Here is a 25,708-nt window from a genome sequence, read left to right on the forward strand (position 1 = left end):
AAACAGAGATCTTCTAAAGGTATTCCTCTAAGGGTTGCTGTGTTATGTGGATCAGTTAAAGGACCAGCAAAATAGTAAAGGACTGGGATTTCCATTCTTTTGGACATCTAAAATTCTTAGCTCACCTGACACTGAAGTCAGTTCAAGGAAAATAAAAGGGATGAAAAAGTCATCGTTAAGTATATCAAAACTTAAGCTTTTTTAAGAGAAAAGAAAGAAGATTGATTTTTCCTGGGATGACAGGCTAGAGAAATGGGCTGACAGGAACGTCATGCAGTTTAACAAAGAGAACTGCAAAGTCCTCCTGCACCTGGGGACGAACAACCAGTACATGCTGGGGGACAACTGGCTGCAATGGAGCTTTGTGGAGAAGACCTTGGGAGTCCTGGTGGACGCCAAATTGAACACAAGCCAGCAACATGCCCTTGTAGCAAAGAAGGTGCTGATGACACCCTGGGCTGCATTAGGAGGAGTGTTGCCAGCAGGTGAAGGGAGGTGATCTGTCCCCTCTACTCAGCACTGGTGAGGCCACACCTGGAGTGCTGTGTGCAAGCAAGAGAGACACGGACACACTAGAGAAAGCTCAGTGAAGGGCCATGAAGATGGCTAAGGTCTTGACACATCTTTCCTATGAGGAAAGGCTGAGAGCCAAGAGTCTTTACCCTGGAGAATAGAAGGCTCAGAAGGGAATCTCATCAATGTGTACAGATACCTAATCGGAGGGCGGAAAAAAGACAATCTTCCAGCGGCACCCAGTGAAAGGACAAGAGACATTGGGCACACACTTGAACACAGGAAATTCTGTCTAGACATCAGAAAAACTTTTTTTACTGTGAAAGAAGTCGGATGCTGCAACAGGTTGCCCAGGGAAGTTTTGGAGTCTCCATCCTCAGAGATACTCAAAACCCAACTGGAAATGGCCCTGAACAACCTGCTCTAGCTGCCCCTGCTTTTAGCTGGGGGGTACCAGATGCCTTCCAGAGGCCTGTCCAACCTCAAATAGGCTGTGACTCTTAACAGTTTTCTAGTCTCTTTCTTGTACAATATGAAACTCCTTCCTAGCTCAAGTACTGACCTCCCTTGCTGGTTTTAACTCTAGAAGCCTGGATCGGTGTCAAAGCTGGGGGTACAGACAGTTAAAAGCATAGTTTGGGGGTTTTATATCTCTGTATGATCTCCCAGGCAATATCTGGCACAGTTGCCAAAGAAATGCTCAAATTTCATCATTCATCTTTGTTAGTTTATAAAAAGCAAATGTACATCTGGAGTATAGTCTGCAGGTCATAAAACTGCATGAGATTGACACCTTCTGAACTAATCAGCTGGAAATGCATTTTTACAATCCTCTCTGCTAACATCAATCAGAGAAAGAATCTCATTTTCACCAGCCAAGATACAGGGATATGCTGTTTGTTATTTTTCTGTGGAGTTTATCAGCAACTTGCCCAGGCAAGTGACGGATGGTTATGAATCTGGCTCCTTATAACTTAAAAAAACATTTTTTATTCTTTCTCTGTACTTACGTGGCTAGAGCTGTCTAGTACCACTAAGTTGAATACTCTATTGCACTGTGTGAAACAGAGTAAAATTTCCTTTCTGAAATGTCTCTGCAAAATTATTGATGAATTTTGTTTAGCCTGAAAAATATGAGACTTAGCTCAACGCTGTCTTATCATTTATATCACTCAAATATGATAGTGAAATTATAAAGAAAATAGAAACTCCTACTGCCAGATGGACAACCGTTATCAGTCTCAGAAGACTATTTTGTATTTTTTTTGTTCTAGATCTATGTGGTTCTTCTGGATACAGAAGACGTAATGACTACAGTACTGTTTTCTTCCTCAAAAGCGAAAGTCTAGCTGTAAAAGTCTTGATTAATATTACTCCTCCCTTTGTTGCAAAATGCACAGAATTGCAATGGAGCATGGTCTGGTTATAACATTGCTTATTTGGAGAGACTAATGAAACCCCCAAAACATTAAATGAGAGGAGTCAAGACAGAGGATTCCCACACTTGAGGACGTCTAAAAAATAAGATGTATGAGTGGGTGTGTTTGCCTTTGAATGGAATTTAAAGGGTACATATAAAACTGCTGGAAGAAAGAAAAATAGGGGGACAAAATAAATCATAGAATCATAGGATGGTTTGGGTTGGAAAGGACCTCAGAGATCATCTAGTTACAACCCCCCTGCCATGGGCAGGGACACCTCCCAGTAGACCAGGTTGCTCAAAGCCTCATCCTGCACGACTCTCAAAAATCTATATTAAAAGGAAGATGAGTAGTAATCATCCCATCATATGTCGATAGTATCTAGAGGGAAAATGATCAAGTTTGCCTTTATGTCATTAGCATTTCCTATGGAGCATATTCCCATTGAGGTCCTTGGGATGCTCATGTTCACAGAGTTTGAACAATCAGTCCCAGAAAGAGGTAGGAATCAAGGCAACAGCAGGCTGTTAATGAATTATACTCATATTAATATATGAAATATATTTTATCCAGTGTCAGACGAAAACACAAACATTAACCACAGCATATCAATTAGCTAACAACCAAGTTAAATTTAATTATGTAACCACTGAGCCTAATGCGCTTAAAGCACACTACCTGCAGTTATCAATATAAATTCAGCAAAAGTGCTCACCTAACCTAATGTCCCACACTAAACAAATACAGCAGAGGCATCCTTGTGCCATTCCCTGTAGCTGTCTGGAACTTGAATGGTTTGCTCGAGAGATTAGTGGGCTGATTGCACATACTCTTGGAAAGGGAAGAAACATTGCTTCTCTTTCCAGGTGGGTTTCTGTCAAAGATGACATTCTTTTCCCATTTTTTTTTTTTTTTTTGGTATGGTTCCAGTTTTTAATTTAATTTGTTATATTTTAATCCTCTTCCTCAGATACTAGTCAAAGACTGAAGTGAATATGCTCTGTACTGAAGCATATAAATTAAAATAAGGTCCACTGAAAGAGAAATGCCAGTGACAAATGGCATTATATAGGTCAATCATGACAAAACACCTGTTTGGACAATTTCTTCCGCATACATAGCTGCATAATGTCTGTAAAGGAAATAATTAAAAAAACAGAGAAAAAAGCAATGAAATACCAGCATTACACTTTTTTTTCAATGTTGTTCTTTCTTCTTGAACTTTTAAGTCATTCTGTTAGATCCTTCTGCTCCAATTCCTTGTTCCTTTTCCCCTTTTCCTCACAAACAGCTATGGTTTTCAGTCTGAAGGAGCATCTTCTTCTCCATTGTTCTGTTTTCATGCATTCCAGTTCACCTTGCTCCTCATCCTCCCACTGCTCTATTATCTGCTCTTGCCTCTCTTTCTGATATGTCATGTCCTCATATTACCTTTAATGTTTACTGAGTCTGTTTTAGCCTATCACTGGGTTTTCAACTTTTTTTCCTACATGAGCTATTTTTTTCCTCCAAGTTGTTTATGCTCTAACCTACTTTCTCCTCCTCCTTGCTTTGTGTCCTTTCATGCTTGCAGGGTTCTCTTTCTTCCTTATATTCATAATCCCCCAGCCCACCTTAACTTAATTCCCCAAAGAGCACATCTCTGCATGGAAATGTTATGGTTAATCGTTCCTCTTGCTCCCTTCCTACATGCAGAAACTCAGCTTCATGCTAGCTCAGATTGCATATACCAGATTGCGTCAGATTCTTCAGGCCCTAAACATGCAACACTGACTCAAAATACACAGTATGGAATGGAGGAGGATGACAAATCAAATGACGTGTAAAGCAATAAATAGCAGCACTGTTTTAACCATGTTATTTATTTTCCTTGGGAAGTAAATGCTGCTGTTATTTACAGTTTGTGATGTCTAAGATTCCAACTGCAGTCAGGATATGAGAGCAAACAGCCAGCCAGCAATGACAAAGGCCTATGCGTTCTAAACCTGAGAAACAAAGTCACAGATTGCTCTGAACCTGAAGGTGTTAAACAAAAAGCATTCATGAGAGAAGGGGAAGAAAGATAGACAATAAAAGCATTATGTCGATCTAATATACGACTGCATTCACATTTACTCTTGTTTTTGTGTGGGTTTTTTGTGTGATTCTGGTGTCATGCCAAAGACACAGCCCCTCTGCCTTCCCCACCCTACAACAATGATTGCTGACTGATTCCTTAAGTCAACAGTCCTGCCTGCATCTCCCTGCAGATTGTTACCTGTCATCTGAATGACAGACTGTGGAAAAGCAAAGCAAAAAAAGAGACTTCTGGGAGCATCCTGTCAGTTATCTGAGTGTTCACAGGTGATGGAAGGATAAGATCTCTGCAGACTGGGCTACCAATTGTTTCCAGCAATAGTATGGTAGGTCAAAATGTAAGCTTCCCATTTGGCCTTTTCTCTTGGGATAATTTCCTGTGAGGTCACTGAAAATTTGAACTCCTTTCTTTTTTTTCCCCCTCCACTACAGTTCATTGAGTTGAAACTATGTTTTATTCCAATATAAAAGAACATTGCAGGGAAACGAAGGTGACACCCATCATTTTCTAAGTACATATCTCACCTGTCACAAGCATCTTGTAAGGCTTTGCTGATACACCATATAAAAGCACTGAATACTGCAGCGTATTCTTACAGCCGTAAGAGCCAGTAAAATGTGTGTATGGGTCTCACAGCAGTATTTCATCACCTGACTGTAAAACCTCCGTTCCTCAACACATTCTTCCCAGTGTTAAAGATCTGGGTGGTATACCTTACCTCCTTCGTTGTCCTTACTGTCAGTGCAGAGAGTTTCCATGGCTACGTCACAGCCCGCTCCCCTCCAACCCGGCTGGCAGACGCAGTGCCAGCCATTTTGGTCCAGCGTGCATCTCCCATTGCTGTTGCACAAGCCAGGGCAACCCTCTGTTGAAACAGATAAAGAAGAAAAATCACAAGTGATTTAAATACTGCAATTATATAAAAAGAAAAAAAATACAAACAAAGGACACTTACTGGGAACAGGCCTTTAGAACAGCACAAATACTGTAATTGCACATGGAGTGGAACAGCAACACTACCTAGGGAATGTAATTCTTAACAAAGTGGCATCTTTGATTGGCCTGACACTTGAGACACCACTTACCTGTACAGGCAGGAAATAAATGCACCAATCCTCTAAATACCTGCAGGCCAGACAAAATTAAGTTTGTTTTTTAATTATTTTTTTTTTTTTAGAAAGTAACAAGAGATGAGTGCATAGTGCAAATACGGCTGTGTAAAATGATATATTTTTCTGTGCTCATAGAACAGATCATTATTTGCTCTATGCAGTATTGGTTACTTACTGGCACAAATGTTTAAGCTCCCTGTTACTATGAACAAATCCCTCCAAATTCTTAAGCAGGAAAACAGGTATGATTTTAGGCATGTAATAAAAGAAAATGTTAACTTTATCTGGTCTCAGAGTTGCCGTATATTCATGTGAAATTACAGTGCATTAAATAATTGCACAAAGTATAGGCCAGTTTTAATGACTATACTTTATGCCAAAAATACATTCCTTTTCACAGAATAAGCAAAGCCCAGGAAATAGTGAAGCAGCTTAGCATCTATTCTAACAAACATTAGGATTCAGGCTGCATACGGATGGGACAGGACCAACAGGATTTCCAACTGAATGTAATAGCTGTGCGTATTTGATTACTTAGGACGGACAAAATGAAATACCATAAGGACCACAATAAAACATTGATAGACTGAACAAAAACACGGTAGTGACGTGCTTCAAGACAGATAGCAGAGAGTGATTTTTTGTGACAATCTCCCTAAGGCTTTTGTGCTGTTACCTTTATATCCTATCTTGTCTGCTTTTATGGCCAAGGAGGGAAAATTTGGGAAACAATTAAAATAATTTAATATATCCAAAATCGATAATTGTTTTCAGTCTAACATTGCATTAAAAAAAACAGTATCTGTCACTTTCTAGTGATGAAATCTGGCATGCAGCCAACATGATCTGTATGAAGATGACGAGACTATAAATATGTAGATTTTGGTGTTCCTTATCTATGACAAGACACTGACAGAAGCAAGTACAGATATGGCATTAAGTATCTTATGAGAAGGTGGCTACAAATCAGATATTTTTGGACACAACAATTTTCTGTCAACTTTTATCCAAAAAAATCTAAGTAGCTGGCTAAACACTTTTTCACTTGCTATAACTACTATCTTTGTAACTAACCTACTGACCTGTTTTGGTTAAGCTTAGATTTTAGTTTAGCAGTTTTTTGGAAGTAATAGTCTATTTTTTTTTTTCTAAACGCTTTTGAATTTACTGACTCCTTTCAACCATGTAGCTCCAAATTAGAAACATTCCCAGAAAATAAGTTATATAGGGTGCTTAACTCTTGTCAAATTGCTCCTAGAAGGCAGAGAATCAAAAGAACCTCTTGTGAGGAAGCATGGTGATGCTACTACAGTTATGGATATCCTGCCATCATGCCACGCTGAGATTAGTCTTGCTACTCTCGTTCTGTCAGACTAGCTGCCAACAGTACTTGTTGATGTACTGAGAGCTATTTTTTTCTTAATGTTTCTTCTGTTTAATTTATGGAAGACTTACATATTTAATTGCAATACTGACAAAGCGTTTTAGGAGTCAACTGGGTACACTCAAGACTCATTGTGTGAAAGCCTGGATATTGCCATGATATTGCCAAATTCTAATGAAAAAAAAAACACAAATAAGGAATAGAGAAAGATACTCAGGGAAAGAAGGGTAGGAATATTTTAAACATTCTTCTAAATCGATTTTTCACCATAACTGAAGATACAAGAATATTTGCTGTTTCATGTTAGGCTTTTGCTTCCTCAAACCTTTTATTTGAAAATGTTACATAGAATATACAAGCTTTTTCTAGCTTCATATAGAACACAAGTCATAATTTCCTATACATTTTCTACATTCAGATAAACATAAGCTTAAAAGCCTGGGGTATTCTATTGATCTGTCTATATATAAAAGCACCCATATCTATAATTAATCTGTTCTTTAGAACTAATGACACTTGTTCTGTGACAGAATTATTGCTTTGCTTTTTTTGCTAAACATTTACTGTTTTGTAGGTAGAGGTCCAATGAGAAAACTAACAAAGAGAAAGCACCAAACAGCAAATGAATACTATCTTCAGTTTTTGGTTCAAACAAAATCTAAGACATCTATACAGATTGTATATAAATGTATAATTACTGAGAAAATGCTATTATGTAAGATAAGCAAGATTGCATTTTCAATTTGAGATGAGTTGAAAGCCATATGAGTTAAATCTATAATCCATGGAATGTATGTAAGAGAAGATTCTTTTGCCCAGTCTAGTACATTTGCAATTATATATTCATATATTAAAAAAAATACATGGAGGTATAGGCATGTCACCAAAGAGCAAATATACAGTACCTTTCACTATCTTATCCAAATAGTGAGCTTGAGAATTAAAAGGAAAAAAAAAACAAAACAGACAGACATTTCAGAAGTGTCACATAAAACAAGAATTGTTCAGAATTCACATGCAAATCAAGCAGGTGCACCTGACATGAGAGGTCTTACATTACAAAATGAAAATGTACTTCAAGGCTTTTAAAAATGCAAGAAATTATCTTTTCATCAAGCATCGTTATATTTCAATTAAACAGTATTTTAGAGAGGAGGCCTGCAGAAGAAAGAGATTCTACCTTTCTGAGACTAGGTTTTTCTTTTTTTTCTGACTTCTCTTCACGCACTTTGATTTTTATGTATAACAAAAATATAACCAAAGCTAGTTAAAAATTTCAATTTTTAACACAACTTAAGAGTAATTACTTAGCTTATGAGCTTTCAAACACTGACCATAATGGAAGATCTTTGATTTGCAGGTCACATGTGACTCTAACAGCATAACCAACACACTATCTTAATTCCAACTGGATTAATAGGATTTTTCGGAGGAATAATTTTCTTCTGCTTCAGTTCAGTCACAGTTATTCTTCTGAGCACACACCAATTATGTAAAATAAGTTAGACTGTATACATGGGATGGAATAGGGCGTAGTGGGGTTAGTAGCATGGTGATCCATTTCATTTGGAAAAACAGGTGAAAATTAAACTTAGGCTTTATATGTATAAAAATAAATAACAAGGTATATCCAAGAACAGCAAGATTTTTTTCTCCATAAGTTATGACACTTAAAATTTCACAAAAAAAAATCATGAGGCAGATGGATGAATGAAAGACAGAGCACAAGATGAATTTAAAGCAGCAGACCCTACTTTTAATACATGAAACACAGCAGACATAGGTTATATGTTCCCTCCTCCTTTTCAGGAAACAGACATCAGCTGCAGTTGTGTTAAAGGAGTTAATGTCATCTAGCAAAACCACACAGGATAGGTCCACTGCAGGCTACCAAACGCAGCCACCTGCACACCAGGTGATGGGATATTAAAGACTATTGCAGTGGGGGCACGCCAAGCTGAATCAGCAATGCTGGATTCAATCCCCTGTTTTTGCTGTGGATAAGGTCTCTCAACAGAGCCCTTGTGGGCTCTCCTACTTTCAAAATTTGACCTTTTCTAAACTGCTGCTGGACAATGGCCCCTGTCTGGCAACTACTCTGTCACTTGCTATTAACTCTCAACTTTGTGTATTGGATGTGTAAGAAACGTGTTTCCAACCATGGCATTTTCTCCAGTTTGGATGAATGGGAAAAAGCCCAGGGAGGGACGTGATGAGATATGTAGACTAGCAGAAGCCACAGCCAGTGCTATGACTAAGAGGTGGAAACTTTCTAGTCCCTTTCTCTTGAAGAAAGTGTCAGGTGTCCGCTGCACAGTCATGTTTTGGTGGGTTTTTTTCCTATAAAGGTAAGGTTAAAGGGAGACAAAGTAAGAAAACGAAAACATCAATTACAGAACATTTAGAACAGCAGCAACAAACTAAGTAGCTTTTCACATTATCCACAAACAAAAAAAAGTGATACAGCTGCATTTCAGGGTGGATCAAATTCTTCTCTTACTCATCCAATATAATTCCCCTTGCTCCCACACAGCTGCTTTTACAACATGATGTAGAACGCGTGGAGGAAAAATCAAGCTTTATTCCATAAAATGGAAGCAATTAGTTCTGTCTAGGGAATGCATCTGTCCACCAGTGAAATACTAAATGCCTCTACAAATCTAGGGATAGGTAACAAAACAGAACATAAAAAAAAAGCTCCTAGGTAACTGAAGATAGTCCCTGCAATCCCAGGCTCCACATTTTCCTTTCAGAAATCCAATCTGCATTAAAATAAAAAGAAGGATTAAGAAAATGCTCTTTAAGATTTTTTTGTATACAGTAGTCTTATAAGAAGTCAGTTCCAGACCTTAAACCTATAATGCTTGGAAAACAAGTTCTACCTTCCAGCACTGCTTTACTGATGGTCAGCTGACATTAAGGACAACGTTAGAAACTATTTTGGTTAATATGCAGCATCCTAGAACAATCAAAAAGCAGAAAACGAGTGACCAAAACCAGTATAACTTTGCAGTGCCATTCTGTCTTCTATATCTTCACGGTATTGCAACTGAAACAGGAATGAACTCAGCTCTGTGTGTAAGTACAAAATACAAGCCTTTTTCCCCTCTGCAATTCTAGGTGGGATTTGGAGCACTTCAGTAGGATGGAGCATCCCAGCAGGTGCTCTTTGGCAAGTTATTGAAACATCTGGCACATATGGGTTATGTTAAATCCTTAAAAAGTCTAATTATATACCAGACAGTATACCTACAAGGGTTTGGAGGGTTTAAGACTGTGAAATTTTAAATTATTTCCAGGAGTAGATGGACTTCATATAGCTCCAAATGGAATGAAGAAGAAGAAAAATGATGATATAAACTTTGTACATTTTCTAGGATAGTGAAAATCCAAGAAGATGTAAGTGGCATTCAAAATTCATACAATGTAAAATATATATGGTGTGAACAAGGTGTATGGATATTTATATATGATATGTGGCAGATAAATGTATTTTACCAAGAACTGACAACAGTCAGGCAAATTCACATTTAACACGGCATATTTCATAACCAGTCAGAACCTAGACTTTTTTTTTTTAAATGTCTCCCATTAGTCTCCTATCAGAGATGTAAGTTATTCATATGCTGCTTCCTCCAGGTATGCCAGAATAGCCACAGAATAAAAGTACATATTAAATCCATTCATCCAAATCAGCTCCTGTTTGAATCAGCATGAGTCACATACCCATTGATTTGATGTTCCTTAATTGTTACTTATAACATTGCTTTATTCTGATTATTCTGACATAAAGGATTATAACGGTGGCATGCTTCTAAATACTGTATAGCAAATGTACATTTCTATTAGTTTACATTATGATCCTCCACAAGATGTCTTCACCCATCATAATCTTTGTAACCTGTACACTAGACTACAACATGCTATATACTCTTTTCATATATATAGTCCTATTATAGTGTCAACTCATAACAGCTCCACTGGAGTAACGAATTACTTTGCTGTAAGAGCAGAATGTGACCTCATAGCACCACTAGATGTGAAGCAACAATACAAAAGAATGTGACAAAAGCCATGTCAGTCTAGGTCTGCCTAAACTAAAAACTATTTTTAAGGTTTTTTGCTTCCTCTACATTGAAAGCATGAGCCAAACCCCTGCCTCCTCTCCACTAATACTATCAGCTTTCTCCCCTCCTTACTGCATTACAGCCTCTCCCTTCTAAAATAAATCAGAAAGGAGAAATTGGAAAGAAACAAGAGAGCCAGAGGGGGGAAGGAAAAAAGGCAGCAACAATGAAGAACGCTGTCCTCCTTTCCTAGCAAGCTCAGCTTTGCTTACTCTCATCATCTTCCACGGTTCTGTACAGCAATCCCCATTCACTGGGGAACGACTGCATACATTATCTTTGCAGCTAACACAAACTTCATCCTCCCAGACACAGATCTACAGGAAGACACGAACAACGTATCTTGCATCAGCCACGTTCACACTTCTGCGTAACTTTGCACTAAGTGTCATATAAGGTGATAAGAGGTCAAAATGTCATCCTAATTTCTTGGTAGAAAAACTGACTGCAAGCAAGCTATGGTATGTTGATATTATACTGCTTACCTTAAGCTTTCTATACCTTTGTCTATTTCTTTGTAGTTAGAATCATTGATTTTTTCATTAATTCTTAAGATTTGTATAAAACTTTATGACCCATAGGACACCCCCCCCACATTACAAGGATATCATGAGAGTGGCAAAGTCAAACACCCCAAATTTAGGCAATGCCAGCTTTATGGTTACCCAGGCAATTTTTATACCCTTCTTCCTTTGTCAATGTACAGAACTGGCAGTCATAATTCAGCACTTGTTCTCTCATGAACAACAGACAGCTGATGCCCTAGTAGCAGGCACACCATGCTAACCTAAACAAAGAAGTAACTTTTCTTATGGACTTTTCTATCACCTTCCTCCTAAAATCAAAATAATTTAGTATAGTACCTTCACACTACTGCTGTGAGCAGAGACTGCATTATCTCATTTTACCAGTGGGTAGCTAGGGCACAGAAAGATTAAAGTAAGAAGCCTCCATCCCTTTGGCTGCAAACACCTATGATGTGATCTTCCAGAATACTTGTAGTTATACAGGAATTCATACACAAACCAGCATTTTAGCAATTCACACACAGGCAAGTCGGGCCCCCAGAAAATGAAGAACAGTCAGAGGACACTCTCTTAAAGTTTGCTTTTGTCAGTGACGAACAGAAAATATGTGGTAGAGGCAAGGGTGCAATCCAGTTCTTCAAAATTATTCTTAAACAGATCACTCTTCGCATCAGTCTCTGGCACAAATGGAGTTTTCACATGCGACAGCCCTTCCCAGCCTTGCAACATTCTTAAATCAGGTCCGTCAGGCATAGAGGGAAAAGTAGTGAAAGATATATTTTTTTATTACAATGATATGCATATGCTCAAATTAATAAACCTTGTATCCTTTGTTATATGATACAATGATAATGACACATGAAAGTGTTCTCTTGGGGCTTCCTAACTTTATGATCTTCATTTTGCAACTTTACTAATGTTCTTTTAACATGGTTTTTGGGCATTTGAAAGTTCTGAAGTCCTATGCACACAAACTGAAAAAAGGAAGGAAAAAAAAAAAAAAAGAGATCCTATTCTGTGACATTGCATTTTTTACATGGTGAGCAACAGGGAAGCTTGGATGAACCACCTATGCTTCTGCCATTTGTGCTAACAAAGTGATATGAATATTATTTCTTCCTCCCTGTGCAGCCAAGCAGTAGCAGGGGATGAGGTACACGCTTCATCTATCAGTGGTTTCACAGACACTTGCTACCAGAAGAGAAACTCTGAGAGTTTTATTGTAAGCTTTAGGGATAATGCAGTTTGTGTAAACAGGTCTTCAGGCTTGTTTTGGGGGAACTGGTACAAAACTCAGAGTTGACAGCTGTGGCCTGACCCCTCTAACCTATTCAAGACTCAGGCCATGGTGGTTTACTTCTCCTGACCTGGCTACCAGATCACTCTTAAGTTCCTCTCATTTCTACCCAGCCAACAGTTTAACTATCCTGACAATAAAAACATCTTCTGAATGTAAAAAGTCAAATATCCCTTGTGATATTTAAACCCAGTATGTCTTATCCTACTTACAGGAGACTTAGGGAATAGTGTATTGATTCCTTTAAGCAACTGCTTTTACTCTCAAAGGGTGACTAAAAAAAGCCATGCATCCACATGCAATTTCTGAGGAGCTACGTATCTCTTATAAGAGTCCAGAATTCACAAAATGTTAAAGCCATTGTACCAACCTGTCTTCAGAGCAGTTCACTCATGTCAAATTCATCATCCACTACAGCTTTTTCTGAGTCTCTTTTGCTGGGCAAGCTGCTTCCTAACTTGAATTTCTGCAGTTGATTATTCTTAAGTACAGAACCCAGCATTTGTTGAATTGCACCTTATTTTTCTGCATAGCCTGTGCTATTTGTTAAAGTAATTTTAAATTCTTGTCCTGTTTTCCAAAGTGCTTGGGGGCACCAGGCTTTGGTATAGTTTACAAATGTAATTCTCTCTATTCATCACTGAAAAGTACCAAAAGCACATGTTCTTCGCCTGTAAGCATCTCATGGCCGTCATCCTTTCTCTGAATTTATAAGAACCTTGTCTTAGACGTACCATATGTTCAGAGCATTGCTGCCAATAGAGGAGGATTACAGACACTCATTTTTTCTGCCTAAATACCCATCTTGCCCTTCTTGTAAGAACACATGGAAGGAATAATAATTTCAGGCCATTTTCTTTGTTGCCCTCCCTCCATATGCCAAAACATAATCCTCACCCTGAAATCATACCTTCTTCATAATTTCTCCACTTTTCTCCAATGTCAGTGTAGACATGCAGCAGAGATATCTGCTGCACACATTTCTGCAGAGAGACTTGAATTCACTGCAATTTATCCCTTGCCAAAACTGCAACCATTTGTTGCAGCAACCATTCATGGGTTTTTATGTACAGGGGCACATAAGCCCACTACCCTTCAGATTTTTTGTTCTGGTGTCCATCACAATTTTACATTAAAGATTTCTCATCATTATTACTGGAAAGCCACATATATCTTGGAATAAAAGTTTCATTTGGATTAAGGATATAATAGACAAAGGAAGTTTGGGACTGCTGATACGTTCTTGAGCAGTGTTGTTTCCTATTTAACATCTATTTAGATGGAAAAGGATTTAGAAGAAAGGGTACGTGCCAGTAAGGATTTAAAACTGTCTCACGTACAGGCTAAAAAAGTTCAAATACCTGTTTGAGACCTCTGACAAACTTGCAAAGACGTGCCTCAGACAGATGGAGGTAAAACCTGATGCTTATGTTAGGAACTGCATGAAAAGTAAATTTGGCTTGGAAACATATTAGGGAATAGAATGGGATGGGACACATTGTTGTTTCCATCTTGCTTCCTGACCAGAAGTACTTTCAGAATGTGTCTGAGCAGCATGCAACTATACAACGTACAAAACCACTTGCTTTCTGGCCACTTTAACTCAAGTAAGCTTTGTGACATGCTTTGAAATTCTTCACATCTCAGAGGATTCTGCCGTTTTCTGAAAATGTGCCTAACTTGAACTTCACATGTGGTCTTCATTTAAATGCAAATCAACCAATTAGCAATTTAAAGTATGCTAACAGATAATTTGTATTTGAGATACTTGGTCTTGAAATGTGTTAAGGCCTGACCAATAATTCACTTTTTTTCACATCTTCAGTTGCACACACACTATCTTAAATTTACCTGGTAATTGAATATTTTTATAGTTACCAAATGTACAAATACTTTGCATATTCAAAGCTTGATCTGACAAATTAATAACAGGCTCTTTAGGCACAGGGAAGTTCAAAAACATTTGCACTAAATTTCATGAAATCTTATTAAGCTGTGGTTTTCCATCCTCTGGGTGTCAAGAAAGTCACCTTATCTTTTCCATTAAGTTTTTGCATTGAGGGTACAGGTATAAGTATTGTGGTATACTCCTGACTCCAGTGTGGTCAGATGTTTTGCAAGTAGGATTTCACTCCCAATATTGTGGTGAAGTAATTGACATTTGATGTAATTAATTTTGAATCTTTGGCTAATTTTATCTAAGAATAAATTGAAAGTCAAAGGACATACCTTCATTCAGATACAATCTTACTTTCAAGATGAAATTTGTACTGAGGTATAATTCCATTAACTCAAAACTAGGGAAAAACATAAACTTACGAATTTGGATAATCACAGAATACATAAATACAGCAGTAATTATTCTAACTTGAAGGACAAAAAATTTCCTGTGATCAAAATTCTAAAATCTCAAAAGAATTTAGGAATTTACAAAGAATTCTTAGCATGAACACTTTAAGGTGCATTAAATACCTGACACATTAAAATATTATGAAATGCAAATATGTACAGTAATTTAAACTTTGGAGAAAAGTAAACCATGCTTGGCAACTTCGGATCAGCGTTAAAATGACAGTCGTCATCATAATATCAATTACTCATGCTACTCTCCCCCTAATCTGCAAATGTGGAGAAGATCAACTGAGCCCTCAGACTGGTCAATGACTTAGTTTGTCAAGCCTATACTGCAAAAATATACAGTGTAATGATATCTAGCCATACCAAGTTTTCTGCAAGCACATCCTTTAATTAACAGAAGGAACATATTTGTCCTGACTTGCTCTCTGATCTTATAAAGAGATAAAATGTTATTTCTCTGTAACCATATTTGAAATCTGTAATATAAGGAGCCCTAAGCTTAAACAAGTGTTGAAGAGCAGGTGGAGATCCTATAACTTAGTGGAGGAGATTACTTCTGAGCATTCCTCAACCCTGGCAGTACTTCTGAGCTTACACTGCTCATGGCCACATAGAAAACCAGCACACAGATGTCCTCATGTTTCTCCCTAGTCAGAAAACCATTTTAACTAGTAACCAGGACAGAGTCTGTAATAATGGAAATGCAGTTATGGGAGTACGCTCTAGATTTTTTTTTTTTCTTTTTTTTCTAATTCTGAAAATCTGAACCAGAGGATTTTCCTGTTTTTCTACCTAAAATACCTGAAACTAGAAATCTCTCACTGAAGAAACTTTTTTTTTGTTTGATTCATTTTGATGTCATTTTAATGCCATTTAGGCAAAGAAAAGGTTAAAATAAATACTTTGCTGTTCCTGGTTACTTTTTCCTCAACTAAATTTAAGGGGAAATTTTTAGAAGATAAGCTGATTAAATACCAGTTCTCACTGGTATACAAACATATTACAAGCCGTACACTTCTACAGTGGACCACCACTGGATTTGAATTTCAGTTCTGTGTACCAGGTAAAGTAGCCTCATGCAGCACTCAAAAGTAGCATGAAAGTACCACGATGCTAACTTCAGCCCTCCTGAGGGATTAATATAAATGCCTAATGACATTAATCCAAATTTAGATCACTTATGTTTAACGATATGCTTTCCATGCATACATATATAAATATTAATTTTGGACTGAAACATAATCGTTCAACACGATAACAATTAAACAGCTGTAACCTGTCTCATGTGTTAAGTAATGGAGCTGCAGGCAAGCTCCATAAATAGATGGTCTTACCCACCCATGCTTAATGTTAAAGACTTTTTAGAAAAGAGGTGTTGACAAATCTGAACACAAAGGCATAGTTTTAATGCAAATTGGCCCATTTGCAATTTAGATTACTCTACAAGTAATTTGGTCTGTAGAAAAAATTAAGCTGCATTGTGAAACTGAGATGTTACACAGCACATGGATATGACAGATTCCCCACCAACAAAATTATTTACTAATTTAATTCAGCTAACAGAGTTTAATGGAAGAGCATCTGGAAAAGTATTTGTATTTATGGGCTTGCTATGACAGTTACTTAATTTACTCATGGTACATGACAGCTATATCTCAAAAAATCATAGACTTTCTGAAATAATATCTGTTCCAATCTCACGAAACAACTACTCAAGACAGGAAAGGGTCACTGAACTCATTGCAAGACAGGACAGAAAGGAAACAAAAACATATTTTAGCACAACTATGTTATGAAAACTTAATTAGAGAACAAATTTTCATCCAGGTTATCACCTGGGCATCAGCTGTGGATCTGCAGTGTTGTATCACACTGAGATGCAGGTTGAGCTTCACAAGACAATATATGGATGCTCACCTCAGATCCCCAATGTCATACCCAGACTAAATAAACAATTGACAGGTGATTTTCAACAGTTTTCCACTAAATTGTTGATGTAACTAGTTCTCACATGGCTACAGGAAATGGTAAATCATTACAATTCTTACGAAGGAAAAGACAGTAAATAATTTAGATGCCTTAAATTGTTTAGCATTTGAAACATACATTGCCAGTGTTTAGTTCAAACCTGTAAGATGCTAAATAATAGCAATAAATCTTGAGTTTTGTTAATTCTTGTTAGATTAACTTAATCACAACACTGAGCATGTAGTTATCTGCTGAACATGTTTGATATAAATCTTTGGAAGTATGTGTTCAGAGCAAAAGCAATGACTCACAAGTGTTGCCCACATCATGTGCGTACTGAAGTTGGAGCTACCCTGTGCCAGAAATGCATAATGGAACAGTGCATATCAGCAGCACATATCTGGTTTACCGCATTAGTCAAAACAATCTTGCCGACCTTACCATACACATCACTTAAAAAAAAAAAAAACAAAAAGAAAAAAAAACCTGTCTCATTTGGTCTATGCTGTTCTCTCTCACAAATCAAAAGTATGTTAAATATGTATGTCTAATATTTCCTAATTCCACTCTTGCAATCCTCAGCCTTAGCGAAACACTGATGCTTAACACAGGTAAGCAGATGTCTAATTTTTTTCTGAACAAAGCAAAACTTTGCTATCACCTATGATTTTGCTTCCCCATGTCCCAAAATATTGAAATAAAAACAAAACAAAACAAAAAAACAGTCTCTGGATATTTAGAGCAATTAGAATTTCCTTTGGCCAAATTCCCATTTGAATATCTTGAAGTATACATAAAAATCAGCACAACTCAAGAAGCAATCTAGGGTTTAAAAGATATTAGAGAGGAATAAAACTAAGGATACCTTGTTTTAATTAAGGAGATAGGTTTGTTTTTTCCTTCTTTTTACCCTTTAACATATATCAACTGACAACACAAACAGTAGGCTAACTGGAAATTGAGACTGGACAGATAGTTAGCATTTAGAAATACATAAAAATCGTTAGCTGAGGTGCAAAACATTTTTACTATTTCAAACAGCTTTCATGCTTCACGAATATGCCATAATCTCTTTGATCAAATGAGTTATGGATTTAGATGATTCAGTACACATTCCAGTTAGCGCCCCTGTGATTAATACATACATATCTACCCCATTTTGTGCATCCAGATAGAGATCTGGTAGGCTATTCCTTTCCCAAAACGTGAATAAAGTCCACTGACCTTAAAATTTACAACTTCTTTGGAGTATTCCTTTCCCAAATAAGTTGTAAATTTAGGCTGTTGTACTTCATGTGACTTCCAGCTAATAGCTGCAACAAACAAATATATCTGCATTTCTAAAATACTTCCCACTACTGCAGCTAAAAGGTTAATGACTTTTAGAAATAAGAAGGATGCAGTTTTTCATTTTTAGGCATATAAAGGGAGAGTGGGAGTCTTTCATATGCATAACACAAATTATGTAAATATTCTGCTACCAAGTCGAGAGTTGTAGGTACCATAAAATGTCTGGGTTACAAATGGAGGGTGACAATAAAAATCTGTTTTGCGTGGAGAAACATTCTGATGTCACTTGTGTTTTGAAATTTGTTGCTCAGAAAGAGCTACTACCTACTCTAGGGCAGGTGAGAGAAAGGCAATTTGACTCTTCATCTGCCAAGCTGAGGAGGCAGCAATTTTTACTCCACTAAGTGGAAACGCTCTTGGAAATGAGCAATAAAATGACCTGGTTTCTCCAAAACACTGGGCTCCTGAAGAAAACAGCTCTAAGAAAAATAAATGTAACAGTAGGCTAGAGCCTCTACCTTATTACTTGTCATAGATGCTGTAAGGGTAATATAAACAAATCAAACTATCTGTAAAGCAGCAGCTGCAAAGTAAACACCCATTTAAAGAATATACAGGTGGGAAGACAGACCTGCTTGCCCAGTGCTGAGGAAAAACTTTTTTGTGCTTAATATGTTGGGAAAATTGTTCAAGAGCAGTTCATCCGTGTATAACTACAACCCTTGAAATGCTGCCAAGGTCAGTGAGACCAACAGCAGAGAGATCTGCTGAGTAATTGCTCGTTGGCAAGTTAAAGTGGTCAAAGGAAAGGCTTTATCCTACTTCTAAAGATTTACTTTATTTTATTGTTCAGAAAGCAGTTCTCCCCCCACCTCTCTGCCCTCTTTGTCAGCATGTTTTCTGGAAGCACCTCAAAAATGTTAACCCTACTGATTTTCCCTGGGATTCTGCAGATGCACCTTGGTTCCCTCTCCCTCTTATGTCTGAGCAATCTCATTAGAAAACAACAACTGATTTTTCAGTTGTGATTTCTGCACAAAGTAATTCAGAAATCACTCTTACTGCTTCACAATTGACTCCCTTCTACAAAACAAAACCTTGCCCCATCTTCCTAGTGCAATGATGTGGGTATCAGTTAATACAGCTGAAACAGGCCCTCATTTTCCCTGCCCTCAAAGCTCACACCACTGTTACCCATGACCACCAAGCCCAGCACTACCATTCTGCCTCTCAGTCAGGACTGTAATCTACCCGGGAACGCAGCTTGGGTTTCACCATTTTTTGCATACACATTCCCCAGTGATGGCTTAGCTGTGCTAACACATTCGGAGTTACAGCTCTTCCAAAACACCCACAAAAGCTAAAATTCTCCATCCTCTTTTTTAGCTTGTGGCACAAGCAAATCATGCTTTATTCACATCCATAAGCTCTACAGCTATTAGACTTACTGTTCTATCCTGTCGCTGTGGCTACATCACCTCTTTTAACTCAGTCTCTTTCATCTCTCCAAACATAAAGCTATGGGGTTTTCTTACTTATTGGAATTTTTTTGACTATTAGAATTATCAGTGATTTCCCCATCACTTAACGTTGCTCTTGCCTTTGTCTGACCTGTGGCTACCTCTTCTGCTGCATATTCAATCCACCTCTAAGTGACTAGTCACAATGCTGCTCACAACTTGGAAGATGTGTCCCATAAATACATGAAAAGCCATGTTGCTACTCCTGTCACAGCCCTTGCTGAGCTTTGCCTGGTGCTCCCCGCATATGTAAATACAAGGTAGTAATCTCTTACACTTACACCATTGCCAGTTCCTCTGTCTGTGGTTCCTACCTATTGTTATGCAATAGTTTCTCTCTTCGGTCATGCCGAGACAAAAACTGTTTGGGTAGGACCCTCCTCCTCTGTTACAGAGCTGCAGTGTCTTGCACAAAGGGGGATTAGTGTAGAAGGGAATTTCTTAGCATTACAGCTATACAAAATCAATATAAAAATGATAAACCTTTTGGCAACTTCTCCTCTACTTCTCAGTCCCTTATTTACATGCCTAATTTCTCATGCCAGCTCACTGTCAAGCCCTGTGCAGTGGAGAGGGATATCTTGCTGTATTACATATGGACTGTAAATAACTGAGAAATAAAATCTCCACTGATAAAGGTACAGTCATTTCCAAAGGTTTCCAGGTGCTAGAACTAACTTGATTACAGAAACACAGAAGCTGTAATAATGATGGCTTCTTCTCAATCAGCTGTATTAAACTGCTGCTACATTACTTATATGTAAGAAATTTGATATAATTCTAAAACAGAGCATTACACTGACAAGATAATTTTGGGCAGCTAGATCACACTGCAAGGTGGAAGTGACATTTTTGTGGAGGCAAGTCACTTTTTAGAGCTTCTCCATAAAATAAAAAAAAAAAAAGAAGAAAAACAATAGGAAGCTTCATTTCCAAAAGACATAAAGCTATCACATAAAAATAGAAAAGCACAAATCAAATAATATATTTATAGCTTAAAATAAAAATAACCTCCCCCTCAGCAAAAGGCTGTTAAAGGGAAAAGACTGCAAAGGAAATTCTTCCACCTCCCTTTCCATGGCAAACTAAGAATGAAGAACTGATGAGCCACTATATATCCATTTCCTTTCTTAAAATATCAACTCCTTTACACAGACTGACATGTGCAAATATTCTGTTTGAAGAAACAAGCTTTAAAGTAATACACTTCTTATTCAGACGTGGCCAGCAGCACTGGCTGTTTGAATTTTGCAGCGAAGACAGGGTAAAAGCATAGCCAGCCTACCAATGGTACAGTGCTCTCCGTTCCATCCCTGGCTACATTCACACTTCCCATCTTTACAGGTGCCATGCTCCGCGCAGCGGGGATGGCAGGCTCTCTGGTTGCAGGCTGCGCCCGTCCAGCCTTCCTCGCAGCGACACGTGCCACCCATGCACACACCGTGTGTGCCGCAGTCCACCGAACAGATTTCTGGATTCAAGATGGGGGAGAAAAAGAAGAAGAGAGTGCACATGGGAGAGAGAGGGTATGCATTAATTAGCAGTGCTACACTTTAACTCGACTTGTGAAGAATAAGAAAGGCAAAATCTTTGAAAATTGAATCAAAGGGATTTACTGTGAAAGGCATTTTCAGGTAGGACCCAACAGATTACAGAGTTTTATTTCTATGCTAGTGCTCACTTAGTTATTCAGCAGACTTAGCAGTGCTTAAATGTTCACACTTCTTCTGGTAGCTCTGAGTAATTTGCAGCCATATTTTTTTGTGATCACATATGTCTTAAGAGTAACCTTTTTAAACCTAGATTATATGGTACTTAGTCCTACTAGAATTTACAGTGTACTCCTCGTGACTAAACGTATCATATATGTAGGTCAATATGTGTTGTGAGTGAAAAATCTAGTATTAATGAAAGTTCATTCTAACAAGGCTTCCCCTCCATACCCTGCTCCCTGTTTTCTTTCAAAGTAAAAATGTGCCATTTCTGACACATTTTTTCATTATAAAGAATCAGCCTTAGTGAGACAAATTAGTACTATGCTGACATACTGACACATCTGTTAAATATAAAAAATTATTCCCTTTTACTTTCATTAAATTTATATCAGTGACAGCTATGAACAGGCTGGTTTAAATAATAATTGTTAAAAAAAATAAATCAACATACATCAATTTAATTTGTCATTTACATACAGTAACAGGATCTCGTAACTGATAGAATAATTGAAAAATATGTTAACAAAGGTAGTCAGAGGCTAAACAACACATGTTAAGTCTCTGCAATAAAAGATGATAATTTAGACTGCCAGATTTTGCATTTACAGCTTTGGATCATTTAGTCAAGACTCCAGTAAACTTTACTTCTGCTAAGCAGACAACAGAAAAACAAGAGGAGATACTACACAGCCCGAGGGACTTCTTTAGTTCCTCGGCATACAGCTGTCTGTAACCATGTACTGGTTCACAGAAGTACTGTATTTAGTTTTTGTTTTCTTGTGAAAGACAACAAGCAGTTTAGTAATAAAAGACGAATAATTTTCAACAGCAAAAGAAGAAAGCATTCAGCACAAGAAAGTGTTTCCAGTTTCCCACTCAACACTGTTTTTCTTTCCCCATAGAGCATAACTTCTCTCTCACAGTCCTGTGGAACATTAAACATGGTATCAAGGAGCTGTGACATTTCCCATAAGAAAGAGCCCAAAACCTTTAAGGAGAAAGAGAGCTGTTATCTTCCCCCCCCTCTTTTTTTTTTTTTTTTTTCCTTCCTATACAGCATTTTCTATCTACTTTGAATTAAATTTTTGATTAAGAGGTGCAAGATGGTTTGATTAACTTTAGAGTCACAAAACATAAACGCAGCTCCAAGAAAGAAAGGTTTATTTCTCTTCAATCTAATCAATTTTTCATTACGGTGAAGGTGTTTATCAGCTTTTAGCACACTAGCTTTGAGTAAGGTGCGTCAATCTTTGTAATGAACTTATTAATTAGAGTTAATTTAATTGAAGTGGAATTGAAGGGCTAATTAACAGACAAAATGCTGATGAAGACAGAGGAAAGCTCTGCTGATTTCAAACCTATAAACCCCTCTGATGGAAATAACTAATTCTTTTTTCCTTCCAGCAGCTTAACAAAATGTTTATGGATAAGATTTACTTTTTTAGTGTACCAGTCTGAAGATCATTTTGCACAACTTCAACAAATAGCATGTGTGTGTTTTTACAAAGCCCTTTTGTGAGTTTGACACTTCTGAAATATTTGAGATGATCAGAAATATTTTATTTTAATGACCGATCATTCCTTGAGACATAAGTAAAACAGCATTAACTGAATCATTAAAAATAGAGGACACTGTCACAGAAATAGAGGATCCATGTTTTGCCTGAGAACTAGAAAGGGTCTCTCACAAATAGCCATTTTTAGTGCTAGAAACATTCAGAGAATAATTTTTTCTTCTGAACAAATTTAACAGAACACAACATTTTCTTCTCTCTGTCACTTTTTCTTGAATGTTTGGGTCTCTATCCTATCACTTTTGTATGCATAAACCATTACGGAGTATCACAGATCCTGGTCAAGAAGTGCATTTACTTTAAAAAGATCGTTCCTCATGAAAAAGTTATATTTATTCATAAACTGGCATAAACCCAGCTAGCCCATGTGTTCAGTTTTCATTAACAAAATCATCTGAGTTGTTAGAGGAACTGTTATAGACAAATATGTCTCATAGTTAGACATGGTGTCTCTTTTGATACGTGGCTCCCAAACAATCTAAAAACTCGTATTTGTCAAAAGGCTGCTCTCATGCTTTATAAATATTTAGATTCTGCTCTCTGTGACAGTACCTCCAGTCATTTTCTCATGTTGTTTCTAAGCTCAGACTATGGTTTTAATAAACTCAGTATCAGACTTCAAGAAATCCCTCTGCTTCTTCATTCCTACCAACTCCTTCCACCCTGCCAGCCTGCGCCCTTCCTCAAAAGTTGTTTAGGATTCAGTCTTGCATTCAAACTGGAACACAGACTGCTTTTCAAGAAAAATACTTCCAATTAGCTGGAGAGATTTTTAAAATGGGACTGTCCCTAGTTACACTGGTGTAGTTTTAAGTTTCCAAATAGATGTGTTAGATAAGATGATACTTAGAATCATATATTGTACAAAGAACATTCTGTACTTGTACTTTTTTTTAACCTTTGGACTAATTCACAGTTGATGCTGAAGTCAACTCAAAGACTTCCATCAGCTCAGCAGATCAGGTCTTAACACAATAATGTTAGAATGTCATTATTTTACAAAATGTGAGTGCTTTTAACTCTTACCATTGGAGCAATCTGGACCTGTCCAGTTGGGGTCACAGGTGCAGGTACTGCTCTCCTGAAGGTAGGTGCCATGGCCAGAGCACTGGTCAGGGCACATTGTCTTCAGGATTTCACAGTTGTTGCCTCCCCAGCCTGGGTTGCAGTGGCACTCTCCGTGGATGCACATGCCATGGCTGGAGCAGGCTGGGTCCAAGCAATCCGCTGTGGGGAGATAAGAAAGATCAGCTTAAACTTCTTGTCATTCCTAAAAACATTACTGAACTCCTAGATGCAGTTTTCTTTGTGAAAACACTTTGCTTCCACACTGCTTTCTGGTACTGTGAAATTTGTGTGTGCACATGACTGACATCGAGATATTTACAGGCTACCACTAAGTTAACAGAGAACCTTTCAAGGTTTGCTGATTTTTCTGAATTACAAGACTGGCTTCAGGTCTTGGGCAACTGATCTCTGTTCTGCCTAATCACAACGTAACGAGTGTTGGATTCCACTAATCCACCGCTACAGAGGTTTGACAGCTGTATAGGACCCTCAGCTTGTTTCAGAAATAAATGAGTTGCATACTGTCTATCCGTCTTAATTCACTTTAATGTGCTTTAGATGACGAGATTTAATTTAGCAATTTGACTTAATAAAATGTTACACTTGTAGGGTCAATGGTCTGAAAATTTAATTCCAGAGACTTAATTGCATTACTTTGTACGTGCAGATCAATAAAATCAATTTGATTGAGGAAGAAAATGCCGCTTTTTACTCCCTAAAAACATAGATTGGAAAATGAACTGCATTTTGCAGCACACCCGAATGAATATTATTATGCACATCTCTTGAATACAAAAATGACGCATCATTTTTCACTCTGATGCATTTGAATCAGCACTTTCCACAATGTGGTTAGTGGAAAAGATCACTAACAAATGCAATACATTAATGATTTATTCTATACTGTGAAAATTCAGAAAGCCTTCCTGTATTCCAACATCTGTTTTTTGTGTGCTTTCTTCTTAGCTGACCTCATCCAGAAAAAATAAATAAAAATATACTGGAAAGCAAAAAGATACCACACATTATTAAGATTTTTCCCATTGATTATTTGAGAATAAATAAAGTATAATAATTCTGTAGAATTCAGTGATACTAGTGATTCCCAAACTTGATTTCTAGTATTCCAAAATAATTTTTTAAGAAACACTGCTAGTGTGTATGATCTAGATCTAGCAAAATTGATAGAGCTGGATGTGCCAGCTGGAAATGTGACCAACAACAGCAGGTGCTGGAGTAAATATTTACTTTTACTCATTTACCTTCTTGACAGTTTTCTCCTTTGTACCCGGAGTTGCAGGCACAAGAGCCCATGATGCAAATTCCTCGCCCCCCACACTGGGGATCGATGCACTGAGTTGCAGGGACGTCACACTCGGTGCCCTTCCAGCCACTGTAACACAGGCAGCGTCCTTTGGAGTACTGCCCATTGCCACTACACAGCACCGGGCAGGCTGCTGTGAAATACAACATGTCAGAAAAATTAAAACCAAGTTCTTCAAAGTTTTTATAAAGAAGAACATCTAAGAAGCAAGTCACGTGCCAGTTGCTTTCCTGATGTATTTGTCTTCATGCTCGCTTAAACCAACTCAAGAAAAGCATTGGGTTGATTTACCTCTTGAACAATCAGGGCCCAGAAACCCAGGAAAACAATGGCAAGATCCAGAAACACATTCGCCGTTACCATGGCAATTTCGGGGGCATTCCACCACAGACTCTAAAGGGAAAAAAAGGAGGATAATTCACACATGCCCGCT

At 37.7% G+C, this 25,708-nt stretch overlaps 1 protein-coding gene across 1 annotated transcript in view; it reads right to left on the reverse strand.

The window, feature by feature from the left end:
* TENM3 (teneurin transmembrane protein 3) overlaps positions 1–25,708 on the reverse strand; it is a 116,803-nt gene that overhangs the window by 57,029 nt on the left and 34,066 nt on the right. The window contains exons 5-10 of the mRNA XM_010076639.1: positions 25,567–25,668; positions 25,214–25,408; positions 23,910–24,110; positions 20,880–21,065; positions 7,413–7,439; positions 4,730–4,876 (exon numbers count right to left, since the gene is read on the reverse strand). Of these exons, the coding sequence (XP_010074941.1) occupies positions 4,730–4,876; positions 7,413–7,439; positions 20,880–21,065; positions 23,910–24,110; positions 25,214–25,408; positions 25,567–25,668 (858 nt within the window). The remainder of the gene's footprint in view (positions 1–4,729; positions 4,877–7,412; positions 7,440–20,879; positions 21,066–23,909; positions 24,111–25,213; positions 25,409–25,566; positions 25,669–25,708) is intronic.

Source organism: Pterocles gutturalis, unplaced genomic scaffold, assembly GCF_000699245.1.
Source record: "Pterocles gutturalis isolate BGI_N339 unplaced genomic scaffold, ASM69924v1 scaffold42548, whole genome shotgun sequence".
Classification (NCBI taxonomy): domain Eukaryota; kingdom Metazoa; phylum Chordata; class Aves; order Pterocliformes; family Pteroclidae; genus Pterocles; species Pterocles gutturalis.